The following is a 16,908-nucleotide window of genomic DNA, read 5'->3' as shown; positions in this document are numbered from 1 at the left end:
ACATACAACAATGCAGAGAAACCTCCGCCTTTCCCTCAAACCAAGTCCCCCCTCGAATGGCAGCAGCAGCAGTAGCAGCAGCACCACCACCACCATCACCCCTCTCGCTACCACAGCCGCAACCCTCACCAGCCCGACAAGCGCATCATCGCCGTCATCACCACCCCCACCACCACCACCACCCGCGACGGCGAGCGCCGCGCAGCTGCTCGCCATCAAGCGCGCCGCGGCGGTCAAGGCCCGGCTCGCGACGGCGCACGAGGGCTGGGCCCTCGCGGTGCGCGCCCTCGCCGCCCGCGACCTCGTCACCCTCCCGGCCCCGGCCCCGGCCCCGGCCCCGGCCCCGATGCCGATGCCGATGCCGACTACGCCAGTTCCCTCGGCCGATACCGGGAACGGGAACGACGTCAGCGGCAACGAGAACAACGGAACCGCCGGAGACGACTCGGTCTCGTGCGAGCTCGACGGGCTCGGGCGGGCCCTGGTCTCGCGCTACGCCGAGGCCATGTTCCTGTGGCACGTGCTGCGGGACATGGCGCCGGGGGACTGGTTCGGCCGCAGCGACGGCGGCGGGGACGGCAGCGGCGGCGGTGGCGGTGGTGTTGGTGGTGGTGGTGGGGAGATGTGGGAGGCGACGGTGCGGCGGCTGGGCGCGCTGCGGGAGCTGGAGGCGAGCCTGGTCGTCTGGGAGGAGGTCGTGCTGCGGCTGGTGGAGCTGGTTGACGGGCAAAAAGGACAACAACAAGAAGAAGAAGAAGAAGAAGGGGAAGGGAAGGGGGGGTTAAGAAGGTGGAGGACGGGACGACGACGAGGAGGAGGAGGAGGAGGGGCCAACGACGACGACGACGATGACGACGAGCTGAAAGTGAAGGTGGTCGGGGTGCTGGAAGGGTGGAGGAAGGGGCTTCCCTTTCAGGGGCGCTGACCTTGGGATCTTTACTAAGAAAAGAGGAGAGGAGGATTAAACGAATATGAGATGTTAGAAGTAGTTTAACTACGTTGCTAACGAAGCAGCTGGCCGTTTTAAACTAATTAGTCAGGATGGAGGCAGTCGTCACAATTGTTTTTTTTTTTTTTTTTTTTTTTTTTTTTTTTTTTTTTTCACACACTGGTGTGAGACTGCCAGGCCATTGCAGGCACACACTCCCCTGAACAAACAGCACAAACAGCATTGGCCGCTGCAGTTCATGAAGCAAATTATGCGAAGAGCTGAGATTTTTCTCCCTGACCCGTTCCTGGCCTGAGCATTCTCTTTTTCTTTGTTCGGCAGCAGCCCCTGTCAGTAACTGAAACATTTTTTCATTTCCAAAGCCGATGGTGCACAAAGCCTGGATCCCGGATCACTTCCGCCCAAAATCCTGGGCTATATCAGACGCTGGTTCGCTCTGTGGTGCGTGCTCCTCCTGTCGTGTGGTTTTGTTTTTGTTTCTGCCTGTCTCACGTCCACATGGTTGTCAAGGGGTAATTAGCACGGGCAACCAAGAGTTTGGGATCCAAGCCACGCAGTCATCCAAGCCGGCATTTGGCGAGCAGCACGTCTTTTGAGTGGTTGGTTTGGAGCCCATGGGCACAAGCCATGAAGCCCGGACCAGTTGACTAGCGACGCTTTGAAGCCGGGGGGGTGGTTCAGAGATTTCTCATGTCTGTTCATCGGCGTTCCCGAAAGAAAGATTTCAGCCCTCACCGGCGATCCAGCTGTGTCTGTGCTGACTGTTGACAGTCTGAGCCCTCCTCGGAGAGGAAAAGCAGGAAACAAGATAAAGCAGAGAGGAAAAGAAAGTCCCATCATCCCATCACGACATAATCACTTTAAAGGATGTCCGTCTCCCGGTGACGAGACGAGACACCGGTTCTCTCTGATCATCACAAGCCGACAACAACAGCTAAATCACAACCACCGTTTCGATTCACAGTCCTCCCATCCGGGAGGTTCACCACCCCCACCGAGACGTCTTTGGCAATTAATTAATTAATTAATAACAAAGGCTCAGAAGTGAGTACCCATCTCGCGTCTCTCACACCGATCCGCCATTGGGGCCCATCACTGTCGTCTAATAATAATAATTAGACCACCCTCCGGTGCTGCCGCCGAGGAAAGAAAGAACCAGGGAAAGAGACGTGGCGAATCCGGTTGCTACCTAATTTACCAACTACTTCCACCAGCCCGCTTTATCCATCGGCCACGCAGCATGGCCCGCACCGATGGCACGCGAGCGCCACCGGCGCCACCGGCGCCGTCGGCTGGCCTAGGCCACGTCCGTCAGAAGCGAGGCGCGTACGAAAAGCCCTCTGGTCCACCCAAGCCGGCCCCGAACCCTGCTCCCGCCGGTCAAGGGTCGGGGTAAGAGGCGGGTATAATAATCAGTCGAATTCCTGCAAGCCAAGTAAGCCCATGTCCTCCCACGTCGCGCGGATTATGTAAATAACCAATATATATGTGATTAGGTCAGACGAATGGTTGCTAATGACGGGTTAATTAATCAGGCCGGGGGCATCTTCAGCAATGATGATATGCGGGCCGTCGGTCTCTCAGAGTTTCTGTACGATTGCCTCGGGGAGGATCATTAGGCTCTGTGTTCCGGAGGAAAGAGTGTGCGCATAATAAATCTTATGGTATTATGGGAATAGCTGGTGGTCGGGTGTGGGAGGAATGATGGTTGTCTTTTCAGTGCCGGAACACAACACATAATCAAAACGTAGAGAACATAGACATAGAATATAGACTCTCTTTTCCTTCAACGTTGCCGTTGAGTCTCATTTAATTAGGACTTCTTGCTTATTGCCCTATGAGTCTTCATTTGCTGGGAAAACCTGTGAAGAAGGAATGTGTTTCTCCACTGATCTGACATTACTCCACTGATCTGGCATGGAAAAAAGAGAACAAAATAAATCACTGCGCGCCGGCTCCGAACAGGGCTTCGCGGGTATCGTAGGTGTACTCGACCTTGCCGTGCCAGTAGTTGGTGGTGTCGGCCTTGCTGATGGCCCAGGCCTCGTCCAGGGCCTTGACGACCTCGTCGGGCAGCGGGCCCTTCTCGAGGTGGGTCAGGTTCTCGTCCAGCTGCTCGAGCCTCGACACGCCGATGATGACGCCGTCGTTGCCGTCCTTGATCCTGAGCGCCGAATGGTGCACGACCCAGCGCAGTGCCGCCTCGATGACGGTCAGGCCGGCCTTCTCGGCCGCCTGCTCCACCAGCTGCAGGGCCCGGAAGGTGGCGTCGCGGTAGTACCGGTCCCGGTAGACGCGGCCGGTGTGGCACTTGTCGCTGTACCGCCCCTCGGCCGGCACCATGTCCTTGGACTTGATCTTGCCGGAGAAGAGCCCGCCGGCGATGGGGTTGTACACGACAATGTCGAGGCCGTAGCGGCGGCAGGCGGGCACCAGCTCGGGCTCGATGCCGCGAGTGATGGCGTTGTACATGGCCTGGTACACGGTCGGACGCACCCAGCCGTTGTACTTGCACGTCAGGACGATCTCGGCCACCTCGTAGGCGGTAAAGTTGGAGATGCCGAAGCGGACAAACTTGCCGGCCTTGTGCAGCTCGTTGATGGCTCGGAGCGTCTCGGCAAAGGGGGTTGCGCGGTCCTGCTGCTCCGTCAGTCTCGGGGCCGCAGACCGGTGGGAAGGGGGGGACTCTGGGAGGAAAGGGGTGGGAGGGGCGTTAATACGGCTGCGTGGAGGTAGAGAATGTCGACAGAGTCAGTGCCCAGTTCCTTGAGGCTGAGCTCTGCCGACTCCAGCACCTTGTCATAGGTGTTGGCTCCCGGCTCGTTTGGATACTTGATCTTGGTGGCCAGGGTCAGGCCGCGGTCCTTCCAGCCGGCCTCGCGGCTGAATGCCTCCTGCTTGCCGCCGATATACACGCGGGCCGTGTCGACCTCGTTGTAGCCACGTGATTGGAACAGGTCGAGCACCTTGGCGAACTCGCTCACATCCGTCACCCGAGCTCCCGCCGACTCGTCGGGGCCGAAGGTCATCAGACCCAGGATGACGCGGGGCGTCGGCGATTGAGCGACAAGAGGAGACATGGCGGACGTTGATGGTCTGGAGATTGTGAGTCACACGCCTAAAAAAAAAGAAAATCGAAAAAGAAAAAGAAAACAAAAAGGGGGAGTGGAGGGGGGGAGAGAGGGAGAGATGGGAAGATGCCATACTTGTTTTGTGCTCGTTGGAGGTGTGCTTGTTTGAAAAGTCACTACAGTGTGTTAATTAGTAGATAGATTTGTGTAATTAATTAACCAAACGCCTGCAGAGTACCAACTAACCGAAAAAGTATCCGGCTGTTAAATCAACAACCTGACTCTGAAATTATTAGACTTATGGAATGTTGAATTGTCAGCAAGTGGAAACCGACAGAATGAATGAATCGCTCGCGGCAAGCTGGCTGCCCCTCTTTGTTTCCTGGAAAGTCCGTTATCCCCGTTAGCCGCAGAATGACGACACCACTTTAGCAAATTGAAGTTCAAAGTCGGGCGGGGAGCGTGGACCCCACCACCCACTCTGGCCGGTAAACCAGAGCAGACCTACTCCTCCTACCTATTTCATCGGGTTTAAGAAACGCCAGTGGCTTTAGCATGCTCTAGCATCCGAGATTACGTGTATAGTTAGCCCGAAAGGCCGACACGCTGACGTTCGGCCACAAAACAGCGATGTTGTTATCGGATCTCAGATATTATCAAGGCAGCCATTTCGATTCGAACTCGTCTTTATCAGCTTGGCTTCCTACAAACCGAGGCCAAAGAGTGTACAAAAGGTACTTATCTAATATTGGTCCATTACCTTACATACGACAACTAGTAATTAGCGTACTATCTTGTCAGGCATCAGTCAACTCGCGCCTGCCTCCATCCTCAACGTAGAAGGCCTCTCCTGTAGGGCAGCACAAATTAGATCTACTTAGCTATTACTAACATTGCAGGCAATTTCCCTCTATTTTTCCTTTGGCAATCCCACGTCTGGCAACGGATTCAGAGAATCTGCAGGGCGAGCAAATTAGGAACATTAGCAAGTGCCAGCTCTCGAGTTATGCGAATACTGCACCACGACACATATGCAAGAGCCTCACGGCAGCCTTAACTAAACTGTGCTATATTTGTCGTGAGTCAGAGATATGTGATTAGGTCATGGAAAGCGCCTGAACCCTGGCCAGAAGATCTGCTCCGAGTTGGATGCAAAAGAGCCGGGCGGAGGACCGCGCAGAGTCGCTCTGATTTGCCGTGATGGAGCTATGCTTGAGAAGGAACAACTCCACTTTCCAGGCTTTGCCACGCTCGCAACTCACACGGCACCAGGAGGGACATGAAGATGTACTATCAAACAAGGCAAATGATGCCAGAAGTGAATGGAAGACGAAGGAGGGGTAGCTACCTAGCTCTAAGCTATAAGCCAGAATCCGGCGCCTCAAGCACCACCCATCTCCCACTTGCAAACCAGGTGCTCTCTGGGCCAATGAATAACGTCAAAGACGCTATGCCATCTACCCAACAGCGCCCGGTCGTCGTACCCCATATCATGAGGTGATCTGCTACTCCCGAGACCAAACCCTTGCTGTCAGATCCCAAATCCATTCCCGGGCTAGCGTACGACGGGTTTAACCCACGTCTGCTTTGTGCTTTTCCTCCTCGTCATACCACTCCCATGTCCCAGCTACCCATCCATTCGCTCATATAATCCATATCCCCCCCTCAGTGCTCCAGTCTGCCACAGCTGCTCCAAGCTCTGGACCGCCTGTTCCCGAGCTAAGAAGAAGAATCCCCACAAGACAATGAAAACTTGGTTGTCATTGAGAGCCGGTGAAGGACTGTAAGAATCGAAGGACCTGGCGGGCCCAAAGGCGGATCTCCGCAGTGCCAGCATTTATGAAAGGGGGGAAAGGGTCGGCAGGTATTTCTGGTGCCGTCGAAGAATCGAAGTTTCCGAGAAACCAAGGCATTGTCCCCTAAAAATGCATCACAGGCCGAAAACTAACACCCTCCTCCTTGAGAACGAAATTGGAAAGAGGGTCCCGCAACCATACCCTGAATAGCAAACGTGGGGTCCCAGTCATTTCAGAAAGCGCAGAAAAAAACATCGTATAACGTGTTCGGGGGGGAATGATCCAGTCGTTGAAACGCGCTGCAACCAACAACTTGGGGATGAGCCCACAGCCGGACGATGAAGGAAAAAGATCAAAAAAAAGAAGACATGATCGTGAATCAGCGTAAAAAAGTCCACTTGTCCAGCTCACCATTGTTGAAATCCCAGTGTTGACTAGACAGCGAGCTTGCGCTTCTCGGCGCTGGTGAGGACGAGCCTGGCCTTGCGCTGGGCGTCAGCACCAGTCTTAACATTCTGGTTGCTGTTCTTGAGAAGGCTCGCGAAGCTCCCCGGTGCGTTCTCCGCGTCCGAGGGCGCGCTGTCGACGCTGGAGCGGTCCGCCTTCTCGCGGGAACTCGGGCGATCAGAGCCAATGGCACCCCAGCTGCCGGTACTAGTCCTCGAGCTGGGCAGGCTGCACTCATCGCGGTCGAGAAGGCTGCCCGACCCACTACGGCCAGAGTCGCTATCGTTGTCTGTCATGGGCGTCTCAACGAGCTCCTCGGTGCTCTCAGAGATTGGGCTGACGCTTCCAGAGCTTCGGGCCTCCTTGCGCCTCTCAAGGCCGGCGCGCACAAGGTTATTGATGGCTGAGCGACGAGTGCGGGTGACAAAGTTCTTGCTGCCTTCATGCTTGGCCGTCGGCTTAGACTTGAGCTCGTCCAGAGAGGGCGGGTTCCGGGGCTGGCGGATGGGATGCTCGCCAGCCCGACCTTGACCAGGCCCATAACCAGTGGTCACAGGAGTGAGCGGAAACGAAGCAGTCTTTGGTCCGGCAGATTTGGGCGGCTCCTCGTTCGTCGCGATCGACAGATTAGCCTTGTTGGAGACCGACGGGGACTTCTTATGACCCCGACGGAACGCGTTGGCGCTCGCCGGCGGCAGAGGCGTATGAGGCTCGGCAGGTGAATCGTGCCGGCGCGGCGGCGAGGGCATCCGGGCGCCAGTTGCGTTAGGGGCGGACGGCGGAGGAGAAACCTGAACGCGGGGCGGCCCAACAGCGGGCTGCTGCATGTTCGCGTACGCGTTGGCCAGCTGAGCCTGGTTAACAAGCTGAGCGTTGAGCTGAGCCTGGAGCTGGGCGTTGAGCTGCGCCTGCTGTGCCTGGGCTTGAGCTTGGTTTTGGTCCACATAGAGGTTGGAGGCCCCCGTGAGGCCATCATACATGGCGTAAAGCCCGGTCTGCGCCGCGCCGGACGCCAGCATGTTATTCTGCATCTGCTGCTGCTGGTACATGTTCGGGTAGCCTTGCTGCATCATCTGAGAATGGCCATTAAGGCTGAGTCCCTGGAACTGCTGAGCAGCAGCCTGCAGAGCCTTGAGCTGTTGCTGAAGACGATGCTGCTGATCGGACAGATAGGCGTTGGTATACAGGAGCTGAGCCTGGAGGGCGGGGTCAATGTGCTCCCGGGTCTCGTCCAACTGCAACTGCGGGGGCGCCAGGACCTGCTCCGCCGTGTATTGTTGGCTGAAGCCAGACAACTGAGCGAGGGGATACTGCTGAACCTGCTGGGCTTGCAGCTGGCTAGCAAAACGAGGGATCGACGTCTTCGGTCCGTACAAGCTGGCCGCGTCATACATGCCGGGGGTCATGGAGTTGCGGTTCCGGACTTGAGGCATGGTCGTTGTAGGCGAAGGAAGGTTTGAGAAGTTTCCTGCCGTTGCCGACTTCGGTGCGGTGCGCAGGCCAGCCAACAGATGCGATCGGCTGGTACGGGGAGTCGGCACTCCGTTGTCGGTAGGTGTCTTCAAGGCTTCGAACGAAAGCGGCTTGATGTTCTGACCCCCCCTACGAGATGCGAGGCCGGAGCCCATGGTCAAGCCGTGGGCTTGGTTGAGGTGAGCGTGCGACATTTGAGCCAGACTTCCAGCGTCCATAACTGCGTGATATGTTTGGACGTGACTCAGGAAAACTGTCGGGCCAAGCGGAATGCCCTAGTTGACGAGGGAAATCAGAAAGATGCGGGGTCGGTCGTGTGGATATTAGAAAGTACCGAAGCGAATCGTGGCGGCCGAGAAAACGTGATCGAACGTTTAATGTGCGGCGGCTAGGTCTATTGGTATTTCTCTCGAAGAGTCGAAAAAAGAATGATGACGGGAGAATGCCTTGTTCCGACTAAAAACCGAATACTGATGATTGTGAAGAACCGATCAGCTGGAAATGCGAGGATGGTAATTAACGATGCTGGCGAAGGCCCGTAGATGCTGAATGAGCGGTCGAATTAGACAAAAAACGATGGAAGGAAAGATGGGGCCAGTTGCTCGTCAGCGAGGTTGTGTTTTGTGACGAAGGCGGGCAGGCGGCCTTTGCTGAAAAACGTAACTTCCCGATGGTGCTTCGGCGGTGGCGAGACGAGATCAAAGGTTTGCTGACCGGGGGAAGCTGAGCTGCCGACCCGCACTTCGTGCAGCCAGGCGAGTTTGAACTTGTCAAATGCGCAGATGGGATGAACCAGGCAATCCCTTGACGGCCGTGCAAGCACAGGTGACAACGCTCCCAAATCTTCGAACTCGAAGCTGCTGTTTCTCCGCAGGTCGGCGCTTGAGATGCAAGTAATGCAGGTCTCTGTGTCGCACAGCTGGCTGGCGTCGGGCGGAAGATTAAGCTGTGGTCGAGAACGAAAAGCGATCCGGCCCAAAGCTAGCGAGCAATGGCAACAAAAAAAAGACAATATGTGCGTTAAAAAAAAAATAAGAATACAAAGATTAAAGACAAGGGTTTTGTGGTGAGCTTTCTAAATGCCTCCTGTCTTGAACTTTTTTTTTCTCGTATCGCGAATTGTGCAGTGGGTCGAGAGAATGCAGCGATGTTGGGAAGTTTCGGTTGTCAAGCCAAAGAATTATGACGAGCAACGACGGCGACGACACGGGGACGCACCACGAAGGGAGGAGGAGGGAAAGCGCGAAAGGAAGGGTGGCTGCTGGTGATGCCAAAGGGAAGAAGGGGAGCAGGAGGAGGAGAGGGAAGAAGGGCTTTCGGAAACGAGAGATGAAGGGCTGGGATTCGACAGAGCCGGGAAGAGAGCGGGTGGGGCAGAGGAGCTGAATCGCGACCTGAGTGGCCAGCGAACAGGGGTCCGCGGCAGGGGCACCTGTCGCAGGCAAAGGCCGAGCGGATAGCAGGCCACGATGATTGCATGGAGCGCGCGGGTTGGGCCCGCGGACAACAGGCGCTGGCAAGAATATCGATGGCTTGGCGGGTCGGATCGACGAATGAGAGCGCGAAATTCCGCGCCAATTGAAGAATGACATAAGCGGGGCTTCCAACAGTACCTTCTTCCCCCAACACAAAAAAGTTCGCTGCTAACGATTTCTCAAAGAAAAATAGCCTTGGAATTGTTAGTGTATCTTCACATCTCGTGTTCTATTGGTGTCCTTAGGGCCACAAAACGCCAGCCAGCGCAAACCGCCGCTAATCCGATTACGGTTAGTAACCGTGACTGCCTGATGTGGAGCAAACCAATGGGCTTCTGCCGCTGGCTTGGTTGAACTCTTAGCGGGCGAACACTCGCCGCAGCTTCGCGGAATTTAGTCCAACCATCTCAGGGGCATTTTCTTCTCTCTTCATTTTTTTGTAGGAAATGTGAAGCCCATGAGACGTCATGAGTGTGGCTTTTTGAGGTTTGTTGGTCTGGAAATAATATCTACTGACGATTTTTTTATTCCTTTCTTTGCTCGCGAGTAACCGAACCGTTTCAAACTCGGCCGCTCTCATTCCGACGGCTTTGTTGGCCGCAAAATGGGGCGTCCCGTCACTGTGCTCGGAAGCCAGCCAACCCTTGTTCGTCCGATCCTGGAGATCGGGAAGCGCCCGTCTGTTCTTCCCGCCTCATGCTTTACCCGAAGTTTCTCTGCTGCGCTCCTTCCCTGTTTACAAACAGCAGCATTACCATGAGCATTGACGACAAGAGATTCTCGAGATTGCATTCCATGCGCCTGGAGAGGGCTTTCCCTGGAACTCGTGGCACGACTCCACAAACGATTTGCGTTCGAAATGCTTCCTCTTGAATGCCCTGGTTGTTGCACGAGGCTCGGTCCGCGACATACTAGTACTCCCTTCGTACACTCGTGACAAGTATGTACTGTACGGATTACATACAATTCAGGACTCCTTTTGCGACCCCAAGGGGAAACTTGAAACATGGACGAAGCAAAGTCGACCTGAAGAGGAGCGACCGAGGAAGGGAAAGGACACTTGACAGCCCGAATGCCCCTTTTCGAGGCTGACTCCGATCTCCGCGCGCCGTCTCTCTCAGGCCAAACGGTTCAAGCACCTTCGACTTGGGCATACTACTTGCGTATTGCGTGTGATGCACGAGGCGAGGTCCCTGTTCTCTAGTCGTCACAAAGAACAGAGCGCCATGTCAAAGACCGACGGCGCAGAAACTTGCGACCCCGCAACGTGCCTGTTTATCAGCGCCCGTTGCCTTGATGAAACGCAACCTGTGGGCCCTGCGGCCGTCACTCCATGTGTCACCTCCCCAGCCCCAGCCCCCACTGCGACCGTCTTTGGGAACGAAGGCGCACATGCGCCTGGCGCAAGCTGCACGCGAGAGCGCTTAACATTGGCACCCTGTTGGCGACACAAGATCTCCAGCTCGGATGCTTCTACAACATATGAACAGGCGCGGATTCGATATTGACCATCCTGGGATTGTTGTTGTTGCACAGCTCGTGGCATCGAGGATCTTGGTGTCGCCAGGGTCAGCCGCTCCAGGTGCTGCGCCGCAATGCGACCCATAGACCTGCGCGTTCAAGGGGTCGCTCGGCTCCCCGTCTCCGTAACTCACGAGTAACCACTCATCGCCAAGGAGTACTCTGGACGATGGTCATACGCTATTGTCTGGATGCAGCTTCATAACAAAGTTCGTCGTTGAGGCCTCCTAATTAACCCCCGTATCCAACTTGCATAATGGGTTAGAGTAAAACATTAATTAGAGCAAAAGTATGTCGGTTGACCCGAGGCTCCCAGTTCCTCCTAATAGGAGAAACCAGAGTCACCGCCGGCCCTGCACCATGACTCAGTTTTGCTACGCTGCCGCCTGCCGTTCAGTTCAAGCTCGACGTTTCTGCGAAGTTAAAGTTGATGATAGCTCGTTCTGCTTCTGTAGCAGCATCCTTAATTCAAGGGTTGACTGTGACGAAGTTGGAAAAGCATTAAAGAAATAATACAAAACATGGTAGGGTAAGAAAATAAAGGGGGGGTTCTGTCATTGGACTTCAATCCTAAAACGCCCTCTAGCGTAAGGTCTGTAACAAGGATGGCTTGTTGGTAAGCATTGAGGGCGGTGACAAAAGGAAGCCATCTCGACTCTTCATGAGTCAGGATTGAGGCTGTGAGAAAGCAACAGCCACATTGTCATCCTAACCGGCCGGACCTGAGCGAATCAATCTTCGGTGGTGGAGCGGGTCAGATATAATGATCGGACGAACCGCATCAGCCGGAAGCAGGGCCTATGCTGGAACAGTGTTGCCCGTCCTTTGAAGAACTCGTTTAGCTATTCTATAGTCTTCTGGGTAGTGGAGTGGATTACATTGAGGCGACAGGATACCGTAAATTTGGATTACCACTGCCCTAGAGATGCTCCTTGTTTCGCAACCACTCCATAGCTTGATTTACAAGGGAATATTCGCCGCAATAGTTTCTACAAGAAGCTTTTGTTTTTCTTTCTCCTTTTTGTCATTACAGGTTCGAGGAATGTCCTCCGAATCTTGCCCGACCCATTCTAGTTGTGAGAGTCCTTTGAGGCTTGGTGCTTCCGGCTACATTCCCCTTGAACTTACCTTGGATGTATATACATATTAGATCCCAACCGGGAATGTGGCAATGGAGGTCCCATGCCAAAGGAGTAGTTGGAATGCTGTTCCATAAGGGGCTCATAAGATGACAATTAGAGTACAGGACAGTATTAGGAAAGGTGCCTGGTCATAGACGAGAGCCTTTGACGAAAATGGGGTGTGCGCTGCTTTAGGTGGTAATTAACTAGAGAAGGCAATAATCCGTCATACAAGCTTGATCTGATAGTTACTTCAACAGATAATTAGAGAAACGTTCCCAGTTCCCAGCCAAGCGCACTACACACCTAGACGGTGCCTAATTCTCCATGCGCCTGCCACAGTCAAGGTTCTAGGTTCTCCAAGAACAATGTCGTCAGAGATAATACTCTGTAGTCGCAACGATGGTGATCTCGCCCGGAGGCGGCCCTGTCACCCGGACTTTTTTCAAGCCCCTGTACGTCTAGACGCCTACAGCTGCATAATTAACCCCCGATAATGTGACCATGGGAGGGTAAGGGGCCATGTTGACATCAGTCAGCACTACACCTCGCCTCGTCTTCCATTCATTTCCGGAACACACCTCGCCGCTTGCGTGCCGTCGGCGCACGATTGGACAACCCGGGGCATTTGCGAGAGCGTTCTCGACCAACTGCTCGCATTTGTATCGCTGCACCCCTTTAGGGTGATTATTCGATTCATTGGTGCTCGAACAGACGGTGATAACCTCCTGTCCAACCAGATAACAACCTCCCAATACCCGATACGCGCCTGTGTTGCCTACCGAACTCCCGCCGTGATTCCGCCACAGGCCTTTTCAACCAACCCGAGAGACGTGACGATGAGACGTGGCTATTCAACATGGGGGGAACAGAACAGAGCTGGTCATCCGATGGCTGACTCGATCTTCGCTTTCATCATCCTCATCCGACCACCCCGGGCGGTGCGCGCGGGAAAAGCAGACGGGTAACCTACCCAATTAGCACTAACAGATTGCCTTTCCCGTGAGTTGACCGTATACTAGCGTCCGTGACGCGGCACAGATGACGTGAGACTTTTTTCTAGGCATCTGACCTCCTTCGGAGACTGTTCCACCTTGTTTTTCTTTTCCGGATAAGATGACGTTCATCCGCGGAACATTTCGCCCGAAACGGGAGAGCGGCAAGGTTAGGTAAATAGGTTCACTGTCAGCCTTCCGCCCTGAGGCGCCGAAGGAATATGCGTAATTACGGATTCTCCTATTGAACCCGCAGTACGACTCGTTAATTCGATACTACAAACGAAATATCTCGACTTGTCAGAATACCCATACTTAAGGTGCAATTGCTGGCGGGCAATTGCGGCGTCGCTTTTGCTGTTCGACACGACTGGCCCGTCAAACATTAGATAATTATACCTCTAATTACCCACACAGTAGCACAAGAACCGCGGAATACATTGGTGAATTAAAAAAAGGGGGGGGGGTTTTCTGTTGCCCCTTGTACGTCTAGTTTGTCCCTTCGAAATCTGCCATTGGTTTTCGAGGTGCCCGTATCCGGGAATGCGCCGGCGCCAGCCTTACCGTGATTATTACTGCTGCAGACGCCCGGTATAACAACACTAGTATGCATTGTAGCGGCGGGAGAGCATTGATAATTGACTGATTTATCCGCTAGCATACTCCGCATGTGACAAGACTCTCTTGGATGATTGATGACGCCTGTGCCGCCAGAGTGCAGGCAAGAGGAAGCAAGCACTAATCACTACGGCCACGAATGGCCGTCAAGGTGCGAAGTTAGGCTGCCCAAGTCTCTGGAAGTCGCAGTGAACGCCCGCGCTCACGATCTAGGATGAATGTCCGAGAAGAATGATGCGAGTGCTGTCATTTAAGAAAAACAGGCAGATTTCAAGAGGAGAAAAAGTAAAAAAGAAAAAGAAAAACGACCCTCCGCTCTGGTGATAACGTGACAGGAATTTGGGTTTAAAGTTCTATGGATGAGAGCGCCCTCTATCCCATCACAGCAAGCAGATGTGCGCTGGAGCAGGTAGCATCACGTACCTATATAACATCATTAGAGAACATTGGGGAGGAATCCAAAATATCGGTTGGCCTCCCCCTTCCCCTCAATCGAGGTCATTGAGGTGGAATAAAAATTGAGAAAAGTCGTGATCACCATGGCTTGGACTCTGACCTCCCCTCCTTACCTATTAGGCTTCCCACCAGACGCAAGCCTCCTTGTCCCACGAGCGAAAGAATAAGGTCCACCTAAGTAAACAACACCCCCCTAACTCGGTAATTCGCCGCTCCTCTCCGAATCACATCCCAGGAGACAGCCCCGTCTCAAGCGCCTCCGTCAAGCGCTACCGTGAGCGCGACTGGGGAAGAAGAAATGTCTAGATCTAACCGGGTGCAACCTTTCCGTGGCCCACCGCAAGAGCCAAGAGTGCTGTTGGTGCCCCAAGTGAATGGGGAACAAAAAAGAGGACCGTCACCCTGCCCCACCTGCTCCGACCGACATGCGATGATCGATCCGCGGCCTATAGGAGATGCAGGACGAGATGTACATACCGACGCAGGAGGTACAGTCGATCAGCTGAAGCGACTGTCGGGAAAAACGACGAGGCTTCCCGCATGCGAGAGCACCACTGCGCGCAAACTCAAGTTCGACCTCGTTGTGCCAGAATTGTGACCAAGAAAATTGATAATGATCGTCTGCCGTTCAATGTTGTCCCGCGCATTTTCGAATCCCCTAAGAGTAGCTTTCTGGCAGGTACAATTTCGAGCAAGGGAAGAGGGTTTCGGCTGTGCCTCGGGGCACATCATCAAATTTTGGATTTTGCACGTTCCTTCGAAACTCGCGGACAGAAGCGGTGATTGGATTGCTAGTATCGCCGGTCCTCAAGCGGCACTTTATCCCCGTAGAACCCGCCCTGTCCACCGTCTCTTGCCGCGGCCGCAATGCACGCAAGACAAACACCGCCGCCATATACCCTCGTGTGTCGTTTCCACCCGTGGCCGGCACTGTCAACAACGGATAGGATCTCCCCCTGCAGACTGATTTCTTGCTGGGACAGGACAACCCCTGGACCGCCCGGACCCCCCACAAACACGTACTCTGGCGGCGCCGATGGTGGCGGCGGTGGGAGGAGGGGCAATTTTGGCGGGTAACTCGAAGGTGAGAAAGAGGTAGACGTACCGTCGGACGTCGCGGCCTTCGTGGATGAAGACGCAGAGGCTGTAGCGGTTGAGACAGGAACGCCAATGGGGACACTCTTGGTATACGATCGACGCTGAGGAAGGGTTGTTGAGCTCTGCAGGCTGTAGACGAGGACATTCGCCGAGCTGGAAGCGACACCAGGCGCCGAATCTGACCGGTGGACAAAGCTCGTGCCGACGGTAGGCGGTACTGAGGCAGCGTAGTTAGGCTGGCGGTCTTCAAAAGGGAAGAGGCTGCCATGAAGGGTGGGCGGCGTAAGGGGCAGTGGAGGAGGCGGGCGCGAAAAACGCCGGGGAACCGTGACGCGCGTGCCAGGGCAAGAGGAGTCCGGCGCCGGGAGGAAATGCTCGTCCTCAAAGTGCAGACCTGTTCCTCCATCGCCTCCCTCCACCCCCGCTTCCTCCAAGTCACCAAAAATGGGACTGTTGCTCCGGCTGGGGCTTGTCCACGCCGTCAACCCCACAGAGCTCAGGCCTGTGGTTGAAGGGTCGCGGGCTTGTTGGGAAGCATTGGTGCTGACGCCACGTGATGGCGCCAGTGCTGACCATGGGTGATGATCTTCCTTCAGCCCGCTTTTGCCCTGATCCATTATAGGCGACCCGCGAAGAGGCCCAAGCTGGCTGGCCACAGCTTTGAAACGCACTAATAAACCCCACACCGGATCCAATAGCGACGGTTGACCTTGACGACCGGGGGCAGTGATGGACTCGGTCGGCTGCTCGTTCTTCTTTTCACCTGGCGTGGTTGAGGTGCTGCTCGGCCAGTTCTTGGCTTTGAATGAGTGCAAGCCGGTAATTGAAGCGTGTGAAACACCACTTCGCCTAACCAGGAAGCGAACAACGGCTAGTAATAGGGCAAGGAAAGCGACTGCGAAATATATATGCGTGCTTACTGAAATGGGGTAGTGGCGGCTCGGAATCCCTCTCTCCCTGGCGATGTCACCGAGAGGATGGTGGACGGCCGGCATCTGGGTAATATGATTCCGGAAGAGAGAACAAAAAGAGATTACTGGTGCTCTGGGGGCTGCTGGGGGGTCGTTCGCTCCTGTTGGAGTTCGGCCTCGGAGGGTGGCCGGCCCTATGAAATTGGGGGTTCGGGCAGCTGGCCCTGGAAAGCCGGGTGGTGGCACGGAAATTGGCTGGCTTCAGCGCTAGGATTACCGGCCGAGAGCGTGTGCAGGTTCCACTCGGGCTGAGCTAACATGCATTTGATGGATGGGCTCGTCGATCAAGGCGTTTCGTCACCGATCAAAGCGGTCTTTCTGCAGCACGACGAAGATTCTGGTTTGAAGGCACAGACAGATTCCGCTGGCGATGGCGACCTGAGGCTGCAGTTGGTGCCCGCCACCGCTCAGTGTGAAGATTAGCATCCCATCCGAGACCGAGACTTGGCGGGACGACGATTTTTCCCACTTGTCCAATAACAGCATAACTCCTCCTCTTGGAAAGGCAAGGCACTTACACGGATAACGCGCTGTTCCGGGCGCAAAAGGCGGCAGCTTGCTTGTGTCTGAAAGTGACACAGAACGGTTGAGAGCAGGCTGATAGGACGGAAAGGGGCTTCTCAGGTGTGCTATGTGGAAATACACGTCAGCGTGGGTGTTCTTAACCAGCGATGCGTAGGATCTAAAACCCCGAAACGGCGCGTCGGGGCTGGGTGGGCGAGTGGCTGCCCAGGAGACTTATACGGCAGGCAGAGAGCCCCTCTCGTGAGATGCTCCATGTCGCATGCGACACTGACCGCCACCCTGATTCTGGCTAGGGTCTCCGTACGTCCAGAAACTTGCAGGGCAAGCTAGAGGTTGGTCGGATCTCAGAATCGCAGATACGGTTAGGGCTAGTAAGCTCTCAATGAACTAGC

General features: G+C 54.9%; 6 protein-coding genes across 6 annotated transcripts; 3 read left to right on the top strand and 3 right to left on the bottom strand.

Annotated features, from left to right (window-relative positions):
- Positions 1-10: 10 nt before the first annotated feature.
- MYCTH_2109594 (uncharacterized protein) lies at positions 11-925 on the top strand (the record flags this gene model as incomplete). The annotated part of the gene is made up of 1 exon (XM_003662342.1): positions 11-925. The coding sequence occupies one exon, from the start codon at positions 11-13 to the stop codon at positions 923-925; it is 915 nt and encodes a 304-aa protein (XP_003662390.1).
- A 1,149-nt stretch (positions 926-2,074) lies between these two features.
- On the top strand, positions 2,075-2,427 carry MYCTH_2302978 (uncharacterized protein). The gene has a single exon (XM_003662341.1). The coding sequence runs from the start codon at positions 2,190-2,192 to the stop codon at positions 2,343-2,345; it is 156 nt and encodes a 51-aa protein (XP_003662389.1). The 5' UTR covers positions 2,075-2,189; the 3' UTR covers positions 2,346-2,427.
- Positions 2,428-2,449: 22 nt separating this feature from the next.
- MYCTH_2302975 (uncharacterized protein) lies at positions 2,450-4,408 on the bottom strand. Its single transcript, XM_003662340.1, has 4 exons — positions 4,267-4,408; positions 4,156-4,196; positions 3,670-4,045; positions 2,450-3,586 (listed from the first exon to the last, which is right to left on the bottom strand). Exons 3-4 carry the CDS (start codon positions 4,027-4,029, stop codon positions 2,891-2,893), a joined length of 1,056 nt encoding a protein of 351 aa, XP_003662388.1. The 5' UTR covers positions 4,030-4,045; positions 4,156-4,196; positions 4,267-4,408; the 3' UTR covers positions 2,450-2,890.
- An 888-nt stretch (positions 4,409-5,296) lies between these two features.
- On the bottom strand, positions 5,297-8,562 carry MYCTH_2314947 (uncharacterized protein). The gene has a single exon (XM_003662339.1). It carries the CDS (start codon positions 7,952-7,954, stop codon positions 6,251-6,253), a length of 1,704 nt encoding a protein of 567 aa, XP_003662387.1. The 5' UTR covers positions 7,955-8,562; the 3' UTR covers positions 5,297-6,250.
- A 6,054-nt stretch (positions 8,563-14,616) lies between these two features.
- MYCTH_2302969 (uncharacterized protein) lies at positions 14,617-16,155 on the bottom strand. Its single transcript, XM_003662338.1, has one exon. The coding sequence runs from the start codon at positions 15,635-15,637 to the stop codon at positions 14,714-14,716; it is 924 nt and encodes a 307-aa protein (XP_003662386.1). The 5' UTR covers positions 15,638-16,155; the 3' UTR covers positions 14,617-14,713.
- Positions 16,156-16,699, top strand: MYCTH_2302967 (uncharacterized protein). The gene is made up of 2 exons (XM_003662337.1): positions 16,156-16,369; positions 16,510-16,699. The coding sequence occupies exons 1-2, from the start codon at positions 16,250-16,252 to the stop codon at positions 16,579-16,581; spliced, it is 192 nt and encodes a 63-aa protein (XP_003662385.1). The 5' UTR covers positions 16,156-16,249; the 3' UTR covers positions 16,582-16,699.
- The last annotated feature ends 209 nt before the right edge of the window (positions 16,700-16,908 follow it).

Source organism: Thermothelomyces thermophilus, chromosome 2 (genome assembly GCF_000226095.1).
Source record: "Thermothelomyces thermophilus ATCC 42464 chromosome 2, complete sequence".
In the NCBI taxonomy this organism is placed as follows: Eukaryota; Fungi; Ascomycota; class Sordariomycetes; order Sordariales; family Chaetomiaceae; genus Thermothelomyces; species Thermothelomyces thermophilus.
This window is presented reverse-complemented; position numbering and strand designations above follow the sequence as displayed.

Coding starts and splice junctions, on each gene's coding strand:
- MYCTH_2302969 (XM_003662338.1), bottom strand. CDS start 15,637: ATGGATCAGGGCAAAAGCGGGCTGAAGGAAGATCATCACCCATGGTCA.
- MYCTH_2302975 (XM_003662340.1), bottom strand. CDS start 4,029: ATGTCTCCTCTTGTCGCTCAATCGCCGACGCCCCGCGTCATCCTGGGT. Junction 3,587..3,669: donor TTCTCTACCTCCACGCAGCC/GTATTAACGCCC, acceptor ACGGAGCAGCAG/GACCGCGCAACCCCCTTTGC.
- MYCTH_2302978 (XM_003662341.1), top strand. CDS start 2,190: ATGGCCCGCACCGATGGCACGCGAGCGCCACCGGCGCCACCGGCGCCG.
- MYCTH_2314947 (XM_003662339.1), bottom strand. CDS start 7,954: ATGGACGCTGGAAGTCTGGCTCAAATGTCGCACGCTCACCTCAACCAA.
- MYCTH_2302967 (XM_003662337.1), top strand. CDS start 16,250: ATGCATTTGATGGATGGGCTCGTCGATCAAGGCGTTTCGTCACCGATC. Junction 16,370..16,509: donor ATTCCGCTGGCGATGGCGAC/CTGAGGCTGCAG, acceptor CAAGGCACTTAC/ACGGATAACGCGCTGTTCCG.